The sequence below is a fragment of the Podarcis pityusensis genome (assembly GCF_964106645.2).
Source record: "Podarcis pityusensis genome assembly, chromosome: 13".
NCBI classification, from domain to species: Eukaryota; Metazoa; Chordata; class Lepidosauria; order Squamata; family Lacertidae; genus Podarcis; species Podarcis pityusensis.
Genome location: NC_138038.1, coordinates 55,318,217 through 55,328,407, shown reverse-complemented (window position 1 = coordinate 55,328,407; position 10,191 = coordinate 55,318,217). Strand labels below are relative to the sequence as shown.

Below are 10,191 nucleotides of genomic sequence, written 5' to 3'. Positions count from 1 at the left end.
GGGGGGCGACGTCAGCGGCGCGGCGGGAGGGGCGGGGGGCGGGAGCGCGGCCCCGAGCATGTGCAGAGCGCCCCCCCGCCCCCCGCCCCGCCCCGCCCGCCCTCTGCACGCGCCCCGGGGCTCCGGCGGCGGCGGTTTCGCGGGGCCCCTCCCCGGGGCGCGGCTTGGCGGGGGCGTTTCCAGGCCCCCCCCGGGGCGCGTCCCGGCATGCCTCGCGCCCGCGCCTGCGCCCTGGGCCCGGGGGAGCGCGATGGCGGCCTCGGGGTTGTCGGCGGGGTCCTGCTCCTCCTCCGTGCCGGGGGGTCCCGGGGGGGCGGCGCCGTCGGGGCGGCTGGTGCTGGAGACCCTGGCGGGGCTGCTGCGGGGGGGCGCGCAGGCGGGGGGGGGCCCGGAGACGCCGCCAGGCCTGGCCGGGCTGCTGCGCTGCGCCAGGGAGGCCGGCGGGGGAGGGGGCGCCCAGGTGAGAGAGAGAGAGAGAGGGGGACCCCCCCGGGGGGGGAGGGGGGAGGGACCCAGAGCGGGGGGGGAGGGCAGCGGCAACAACACTCCGGGGGCGCCACTCCCCCCCCGGGCCCCCCCCCGGACCCAGAATGGCCTTTCCCCCGGGGGGGGGCCCTGCGCCCCCAAATACCGTCTTGGCCTTGCTTCCCAGCGACCCCAAGGGAGGGTGGGGGGGAGCATCCCCATGGCGCCTCCTTCTCGGGGCGGGGTCCCCCGGGCGCCCCTCGGTCTCCTGAGCATGAGCAGAGTGCCTCCCCTGCCCAGCGCTCCCCTCTGAGCCGGTCCCTTTGTCTCCCTCCAGGCGTCGCCCACCCTGGGGGGGCTGGTGAGCCTCAGCAACACCCGCCTGGGCTCCATCAAAACCCGGTGAGTAGCTGCCTCTCTCCTTCCCCCCCCACAATGCCCCCAGGTGCTGTGGACTTGCCGATTTGGGGGCAGTCCTTGGTCCTGGATTCTGGAGCTGCCATTCCTGCCTGGCAAGGGGTCGGGATAGATGACCCTGGGGGTCTCTTCTCACTCTACCCATTTGGCGGCAGGGGTCTTGCGGCACCACTCCAAAACCGGCGCATCGCTGTCGCCCATGGGCCCTCGGGGGGACCCACAGGTGTCTCAGAATGGGGACCCAAGGGGGCATCTAGTCCAACCCCACCACCCGCAGGCTACCGGGACTTTTTCTCTTGACACATCATCGTCTGGCCGGGGGTTGGTTTGGATGACCCTTGGGGGCCCCTCCCAGCCCTCCAGTGCTCTGATTCTGCCCTGCTTCTTCTTCCCCCTGCAAAGGTTTGAGGGCCTCTGCCTCCTCTCCCTGCTGGTGACAGAGAGCTCCACCGAAGCCTTCAGCCAGAACTGCCTGGGATGGCTGCGCAGCCTGCAGCACCTCATTCAGGTGAGGGGGGGCGCCAGTGCCCCCCACCCTCTTTGCCTCCCCCCAGGCCCAAGAGCTCCACAGCTGCACCCACCTTTCTGGGCCCAGGAAGGCTGGGTGGGTCAGATGTTTTGGGTGCCTTAATTCTCCTTTTGGGTGGGAGGTGTTAGATGAGGAAGGCTGCCCCCCCACTAACCTCATTTCCTTCTCCTCCCCCCTCAAGTCTCAGGATCCACCCCCCACGATGGAGCTGGCCGTCCTCATCCTCCGTGACCTGCTGGAGTATTCCTGCCAGATCCCTGAGCTGGCACGAGACATCGGCACCAACCACATTCCGGGGCTGCTCACCTCCTTGCTGGCTCTCAAACCCGAGGTGAGACCCCCAACCCGCCCTGGTTGGGGAACTGGGGGTGGCCTGCACACCCCCCCCCCCATGGGGAACGAAACATGTTTGAAGGCATGAAACAAAACCCACAAATTGAATGAGTGAATATTGTTTAGTATGGCAAAACAGCCAGCTTGGTAAAACCAGAAATTCAACAGAATTTTTACATAAATATTAAAACAGTCAAAATGGAATGTAACAATCAATGAGCTAATTAAATAGATGCAACCCCCATAATGTGACTCCCCCCCCCCCATTACGTAAGAACGTCAGAGCCTGGCTGGGTGAGGTTCCAGTGGCCAGAGACCTCTTCGCACCGAGGGGTTGAAGTAGACTGCGTCTGCAGCTGGAGGCTCCATAAGGACAGAAGAGGCCAACTGCTGGGTCAGGCATAGGCCACAGCGGCCAACCAAGTGCCCATTATGGGAAACCCGGACTCAGGATTCGAGTGCGAGAGCAGCTCCCCATCCTGCGTGTTCCAGTATCTGGTGTTTAGAAGCATTTATTGGCCATGGAGGCAGAGCACAGCCACCAGTAGCCCTCTTCTCCTCCACAAATTTGACCAGTCCTCTTCGATTGGGGGGGCCTTTTCTGCCTCTTGTGGCGGGGAGTTCCGCAGTTCAACGAAGAAGGGCTTCCTTTGATCCCTCCTGGATCTCCCCGCATCTGGCTTCTCTGGCTGTCTCCCACCGGCTCTGGTGTTACAAGAGAGGAAACTTTTATCTAACCCTTTTCTCTTTTCTGACCCCCCCTTGCCTCCCCCGGGACTCTTCCTAGTGCCAGATTTCCACCCTGGAAGGAAGCAAGGCCTGCATGATGTTTTACCCCAGGGCATGTGGCTCTTTGCGGGTAAGTCTTCTGTTTTGGGGGGGCAGAGGAGCAGCACTGGGTTGTAGAATCCTCACTGATCTCTCTCCCCCCCCTTTACTTTCTGCCCCCCAGGGCAAACTGGCGGCCTATTTCCTGGCCCGTGTGGATGCAGAGACGCCCCACCTGCAACAGGTAAAAACCAACCTCTCTTGCCTTCCCTTCTGCTGTGCAGGGACCTCTGCCTTGTGTTTTAAACTGGGAAAGTCCCCTGGGGGCAGGGGGGTGGTTGTGGGACCTGGGAAGAGCCCCAGAGCAGTTGGATCAGGCCAGAGGGGCCCCGAATCCCGGCCTCCCCACACCTGACTGACCAGGTGCCCCCAAGGGGAAGAATCCCACCAGCAGGGCCTGAATAACCGTCAGAAGCTTCGTAGTTATTTTATAATTCATATTTCTATAGCCCGCCTTCGCTCCCCAAACTGGCGTGTGCAGCTCCCCCACTTTATCCCTATAACAACCCTGTGAGGTAGGCCAGGCTGAGAGAAGCCTGTGACTGGCCCCCAAAGTCACCCCCGCCAAGCTTCAAAGCAGTGGGGGGGGGCTTGAACCCAGGACTCCTTGGGATCCTGCCCCCCTTTCCCCTTGTGGGCTGCCCCACTGATGCTCTGCCTCCTCCTCCTCCTCCTCCCCCCAGCTGGCCTGCGACTGCTACGCCCTCCTGCCCTCCCTGGGCGCCGGCTTCACGCAGGGGCTGAAGTACACGGAGTGCTGGGGGCAGCAGGCCCACTGCCTCCTGGCCACGCTCCACAGCCTGCTGGGGACGCTCTACGAGGGAGCAGAGACAGGTGCGTCTCCTCAGACTTTGAACGTTGATATTGCTCTTACTTTGGGGGGGGGGTGAGCAGGGCTCGGAATTCGCCGGGCGCATTTTGCACCTGGCTGTCGGCTACTTGCGACGATGGTGCCTTGACATCTCCACCCTTGGGGGTCCTTGGAGCCGGACTGTTTTCACACACTACCACACACACAGCCTGTAGAATTCTCTCAGTTCTATTTCATCTGCACAAGCGGAACGAATTTCAAGAACCAAAGTGCTTTTTCTGTGCAGCCTGAGCAGGAGCCGCAAACAACTAGTTAATTGTTAATTGTTGTCATAGTTGTCATAGTTAATTGTTGTCGCTAGTTTTTAGCGGTTCTTGTTTTTATCTGTAAAAAAAGGGAGGAAGGTGGGATATAAATATTATTATTATTTTATTACGTTTATGTACCACACTTCATCGTAAGATCTCAGGGCAGTTCATAGAATAAAATGCAGGATAAAAACAAGTCAATAAGTAAAACAAAACAGCAAAACAGTAACCTCCCCCTTTCCACAGACTCATTTAAATAGCTGTAGAATATTAATCTGCCAAAGGCCAGGCTTAAGAGGAACGTTTTCGCCTGGCACATAAAAATTAATTATTATTATTATTATTATTTGTACCCCGCCCATCTGGCTGGGCTTCCCCAGCCACTCTGGGCTGCTTCCAACAAAGATTAAAAATACATTAAAATGTCACGCATTAAAAACTTTGCTGAATTTATTTAGTTATTAATAAAACATAAAAAATTGCAGGTAAACTGGTCCCAGATTTCGAAGGCTTTCTTGTACCAATAGCAACACCTTGAACTCAGTTCAGCTGCAAATTTGCAGGCAGTACAGATGTTCTCTATCGATAAGACCTCCCTCCCATCAGCAGTTGTGCTGCAGCATCCTGCACCGACGGCAGCTTCCGGATCAAGCGCGAGGGAAGCCCCACATGGGGGGAGGGCGCAAACCAAGCCCCAGCCCCAGCCCCAGCCAGGAGGCTCTTGTTTTGCAGCGGCCATATTCCCAGCAGACCTGCTCACGTCATGCGCCCCGCCAGCTAATTTGAGGGCGGGGCGTCTCCTGCCCTTGCGGGAGCAATTAAGATAAGTGCTTTGTTGACGAGCCGATTGGACGTGTTGTGCGGAGCCCACATGACGGAAACAGGACCAGAGATGGATGTTGACAGCAGAGGAGACGGGGCAAATCCCAGACCGCCGTCCCGTTGCGTGATCATTGCGTTTCAGCCCGCCTGCCTGTCTCCCCCAAATTCCCCTTTCCTGGCCGTCTGGCTGCAGCTGGAAGCAGTGGCCTCCCATGGGAAGCCCAAGGAACTCCTTCCCCAGAGGAAGAGCGAGCAAAAGTCTGGGCCGTTGCCCTGCCTTCCTCCGTTGCGGGGGTTGGACTAGATGACCCCTGGCATCCCTTCCATGATTCTGTATAAGCAAGAGTCCTTAAGTTTCCACTCAGCGTGGTATAAGTTGTTCTCCCATGAACAGCGCACTAAACCCTCTGCTCCACAGATAAATATGTGGACAGATGTTATTGAGAACTTAATTGACTCCCCCCCCTTTTTTCCTTTTCATTTATGATAGTTGAGTGCAGTATTGTATTCTCAGTTGATTTCTGGGTCTTCCTCCCCATTGTGTCTCCATTTTATTTAATTTATTTCTATATGCTTTTTTTTAATCGGCTGCGCTTATGACTTACTGTATTGTCTATGACAGTGTTTTTCAACCTTTTTCGGGCAAAGGCACACTTGTTTCATGAAAAAAATCACGAGGCACACCACCATTAGAAAATGTTAAAAAATTTAACTCTGTGCCTATATTGACTATATATAAAGTAATTCTCTTGAATAGGAATCAAATAAACACAAAGAAAGTATTTTATCATTACTTTATTATGAAATAGTAAGTAAACAGAAATATGAAAAATACTTAATATAAAATACTTTATTCAGTGCGCAACCTGGGCCTGTTTGGCTGAACACAAAGCTGATATTCTGGCTGGAATCGAAGAAAGACACACACGTAGCTCTTCGTCAACAGCTCTCAGTCTCTCTCTGTATTTAGTTTTTATAGCAACCATGCTTGAAAAGCTCATCTCACACAGATATGTAGTGGAAAATGGGAGCAATGTCAAAATAGCTTTGTTTGCCAGAAGGGGGAACTCCTTGGCAGTATCCAACCAAAAACTGTCCAAAGGTAGATCAGCAAATCTTAGCTTGAAACCACGATTTTGTCTCAGTTCAGTTAGTTCCTCCTGCTCCTATAAAGTCATGTCCTTTCCACCAACTGATGCTGAGCAATAAGGGTCCCTAACCCAGTCAAGGCATTCAGCGGAGACTGAAGAGAAATAAAATGACAACTTCTCCGGTCCTCCTGGTGACTCGAGTCGCGACGTCTTCTTCTCTCCGCTGCTGCACACACTGTGCTCGGGCGGGAAGGAAGTCGGAAGATGGTGTCCTACTGGGATAGGTCCTGGCTGGAGTCTGGACCAATCACAGCCCGGACATCAGAAAAGTGGAGGGTGTCCCCCTGCGGAGCGCCAATCGGCGCCCCTGCTGGCTGAGGGTGGGGTCAAAAACCCCACACCCCCCATACCCAGGACACAGTCTAGTGGGCGAAAATTTGAAAGTTTTTTTTTTTTTAAAATCTTTCGAATTTTTCCCACAGCACACCAGGCAACATCTCGCGGCACACTAGTGTGCCGCGGAACAGTGGTTGAAAAACATTGGTCTATGAGCTTGTATTAATAAAATTAAAAAATTAAAATACTGTCCTTGTGGTCCAGTATTTTAAAAGAGCTTGCAGTGGCTCTCCTACCATCTTTTCTGGGGGGCATCTTTTAATTGCAAGAAGCACCCTCTTACCTCAGTCTAAGAGGGCCAAGCAATATATCCATATATCATCCAAAACTGGTTTGAAGCCCATATCGTGATATAGGTTTCGCAGTTTTTGACCTGGTAATATATCACAAATCCTGGTGTGTGTTATGCAAAAATCACAACGAAGGAGAAACCGTGAAGCCGGTCGGTACCTCTACATAGCGCCATCTAAGTGTCCGAGATCGTGATGCATCAGTATACAGTATTGCAATGTTTAGCTGGGGATGTACCGCGATGTTGAAAACCAGATACTGCCCAGCCCTCAAGCTCTTACTTGAGATCAAAGATTCTTTGGGCAACACGTTCTTAATTTTTGTTCCTTATCGGCACTCTAAATGAGCATCTTAGACCAGGGCAGTCCGACCTCTCAGATCACAGAACCCACAAGCCACATGCTGAATTAAATTTCTGTACTGTGAATGGAAAGGCCTGCCATATATTTAACATGCGCGATTCATATACTTAATTAAATATATATCATTAAATAGAGTTCGTAGATTTAACGTATTTAAACTGAACTAATACACAGATGTGTTTGGCTATAGGTCGGAATACGGATTTAATAAGTAAATATGCACAAAAAACAAATGTTTAAGTGCTTTAAGATGTTTCTTCTTGAATGTTGCGAAGTGCTGCACATTGGACCACCTTGCGGGCCACTTTAGAGCTGTCCTTTGTTCTGCAGGCTGGGACAGATGACCTTTGGGGGTCCTCTTCCACCTATGCAACCGGACCTGATGGGTTCTCTCTCCCCCCATTCCTCCTTCTCCTCCAGATCCCCTGCACTACGAAGGGCCTGGCGTGGAAATCCTGCTCCCGACCCCCGAAGATGGAGAGGTGAACTTCATCCTCCGCCTGAAGCATCGCTTCTCCGGACTGGCCAAATGCCTCTGCCAGATGCTCAGGTCAGGGGCCCCTCTCCCCCCCCCCGCCTTTCCAGCCTTGCCGCTGTACTTGAGACCCCCCTCCCCCTAAAACAAGCACTTCATTTGCCGCTCCAGTAACGACTTTGTGGCTCCCGTCTCCGTCCCAGTTCAAGACATCCTGGACCTCGTTTGCCGCGCCCTCAACATCTCCACAAAGAACATCGTGAGTAGCCATGGGGGCAGCGTGGGGGTCAGGGTGGGGCGGGCAGGTCCCCGAGCCGAGGGGGCACACAACTGAGAAGATCCACTGTGGAGAAGATCTCTTCTGGGGGTGCCCAGTGCCTCACTCAGGGCATCGTAGTACCAAAGATGACCAGAGCCTGTCCCTGCAAGAGGCTGGCAGTGCCTGTCTCAGCAAAGCCCCTCTCGGCTGCTCCTGTGCTTATTTTGGCCCCAGAATCATCATCATCATCATCATCATTATAATTATTAATTATACCCCGCCCATCTGGCTGGGCCTCACCAGCCACTCTGGGCGGCCTCCAACGGAATATTAAAATACAATAACCTATTAAACATTAAAAGCTTCCCTGAACAGGGCTGCCTTCAGATGTCTTCTAAAAGTCTGGGAGTTGTTCTTCTCTTTGACATCTGGTGGGAGGGCATTCCACAGGGTGGGTGCCACCACCGAGAAGGCCCTCTGCCTGGTTCCCTGTAACTTGGCTTCTCGCAGGGAGGGAACTGCCAGAAGGCCCTTGGAGCTGGACCTCAGTGTCTGGGCTGAGCGATGGGGGTGGAGATGCTCCTTCAGGTATTCTGGGCCTTTGAGGCCATTTAGGGCTTTCAAGGTCAGCACCAACACGGAAGAGCTTTCGAGCTAGGAGAGCCCCCCAGGGCTCATCTAGCTCAACCCCCCGCAGTGCAGGAACCTCAGCTAAAGCATCCAAGACGATGGGCCTCTTCGCTTCTTCTGGAAAGCCGCCAAGGAAGGGGAGCCCCCCTCCCTCCAAGGGAGCCCCCTCCCCTCTCAAACAGCTCCTTCAGTCAGGAAGTGCTTAGTAGGGACCTCCTCCTTCCTTCTAACCTGGACCAAAGAGGTGCTGGAGGAGAGGGCATCGTAAAGATTAAATGAAAAATGGGGCTTGTTTGTTATTGGAGGGTAGAATTCCAGGGCAAGGGGAACCCCCTATGTTGTTTTAATTCCTCCCTCTGATTTGACCTTTTGTGTCCAGTGCAGTGGCAAACAGGTGTGGTCCTTGAATAGCTGTTTTGTACATGGATGCATGCTTTATTTATTTATGGGGGAGGAAATATAAATGACTTACAAGCTTACATTTAAGGAATAACAGAGTATAGCAGAATTATAATTATATGTTGTTGTCATACGTTAATGCCATATGCATATGTGTACGTAAAACCCACATATATACATGTTACATTGTCAAAATTATTATTAAGAGAATTGTTGTTTCTTTTGTAATGGGTTTATTTTTTGCAATGGGTGTGTGTGTGTGTGTGTGTGTGTGTGTGTGTATATACACACACATATACACTACACACTACACACACACATACATATACATACATATATATATATATCGCTTGAAAACTTATCCCTTAAGGCAGTGATGGCCAAACTTGGCCCTCCGGATGTTTTGGGACTACAATTCCTATCATCCCTGACCACTGTTCCTGTTAGCTAGGGATGATGGGAGTTGTAGATCAAAAACAGCTGGAGGGCCAAGTTTGGCCAGGACTGCCTTAAGGGATCATGAAGATTAGCAGAATTGTTGTTTACTGCTATGCCTATGGCTATTGCTATTATTATTACTGCGTACAATAATGCTAGAAAAAATAATGCAGCCTAGTAGACAGATTCATCCAGTGACCTTGGTCACTTTATAATGGGGGGGGTGGGAAGTGGGGGGGTGCTGCTCCCTTCCGCCCCTGACCCCCCCTCCCTTCCAGAGCTGGTTTGGTGACGGCCCCCTGCGGATGCTCCTCTTGCCCTCCGTCCACCTGGAGACCCTGGACCTCCTTTCGGCGCTCATCTTGGCGTAAGTCTCGGGGAGGGGAGAGGGCGTTGGGAACCCCCACCGGGCTCCACACCCCCAGCCCTGGCTGTCCCTTCTCTGACGCCCCCCCCCTCGCTTTCCCTTTGCAGGTGCGGCCCCCGCCTGGTGCGCTTTGGGGCCACCCTCTGCCGCCTCTTCCCCCAGGTCCTGACCACCTGGAGCAGCGGCCGAGACCTCTTCCCCCCCGGGCAGGAGCGCCCCTACAGGTATGTGGGGAGCTGAGGAAGGGGGGCCCTTGCTGCTCTGGGCCAATGTGTGCCACCACCCCCGGGGGGGGGCCTAGAGAAGGAGGGAGCAAGGCGGCGTGTTCGTGGTTCTCCCCACAACAGCCCTGCGAGGGAGTTTCGGCTGAGAAGCAGCTGCCAGCCCTTGAGGTCTCCCAGGGCACATTACAGCCAAGATGGGGGAGCTGGACGGCAACGCCACCCTGTCTCTCCAGAAAGCTGCCTCCCCCCCCCAACAGCACCAGCTGTTGCCTCCCCTGCTTAGTCCAGCATTAGCGACGCCCCTGCAGGGTTTGCCAGGGTCAGGACTTCCTCTCTCTCGGCCTCTCCTCCTTCCTTGGAGGTTTTTAAGCAGAGGTCAAGTGCCCCCCTGTCCGGGGTTCTCTAGCTGCGATTCCCGGGTTCCAGGGGGTTGGGCTGGATGACCTTTGGGGCCCCCGTCCAATTCTGCATTGCCATGAAGCCAGCCCCGGGTGAGGTGTGGGGCCTGCCAGGCTGCCCCCTCCTCCAGCTCCTCTTCCTTCCTCCTCAGTGCGGTGCGGACTCGGCTCTACGAAGTCCTGGATCTGTGGGTCCAGACGGCTGGGGCGGCCTGTGGCCTCCTGCAGGGACCCAGGACCCAGAGCGAGGCCCTGCTGGGTCACCTGATCAGCGACATCAGCCCCCCGGCCGACACCCTCAAGGTGAGCCCCCCCCCCCATGAAGAAAGAAGTATTGGAAAGGGAAAA

General features: G+C 54.5%; 2 protein-coding genes across 2 annotated transcripts in view; one reads left to right on the top strand and one right to left on the bottom strand.

Annotated features, from left to right (window-relative positions):
* The window catches only part of LOC308460984 (uncharacterized protein), a 165,564-nt gene that overhangs the window by 49,917 nt on the left and 105,456 nt on the right, over positions 1 to 10,191 (bottom strand). The gene's annotated exons all lie outside the window — the stretch shown is intronic.
* The window catches only part of PELP1 (proline, glutamate and leucine rich protein 1), an 18,357-nt gene continuing 8,401 nt past the window's right edge, over positions 236 to 10,191 (top strand). Inside the window, 12 exon segments of the mRNA XM_080977591.1 lie at positions 236 to 460; positions 803 to 867; positions 1,285 to 1,390; positions 1,593 to 1,742; positions 2,532 to 2,603; positions 2,697 to 2,756; positions 3,256 to 3,406; positions 7,074 to 7,203; positions 7,300 to 7,387; positions 9,133 to 9,221; positions 9,329 to 9,445; positions 9,996 to 10,174. Of these exon segments, the coding sequence (XP_080833717.1) occupies positions 251 to 460; positions 803 to 867; positions 1,285 to 1,390; positions 1,593 to 1,742; positions 2,532 to 2,603; positions 2,697 to 2,756; positions 3,256 to 3,406; positions 7,074 to 7,203; positions 7,300 to 7,387; positions 9,133 to 9,221; positions 9,329 to 9,445; positions 9,996 to 10,174 (1,417 nt within the window). The 5' untranslated portion in view covers positions 236 to 250.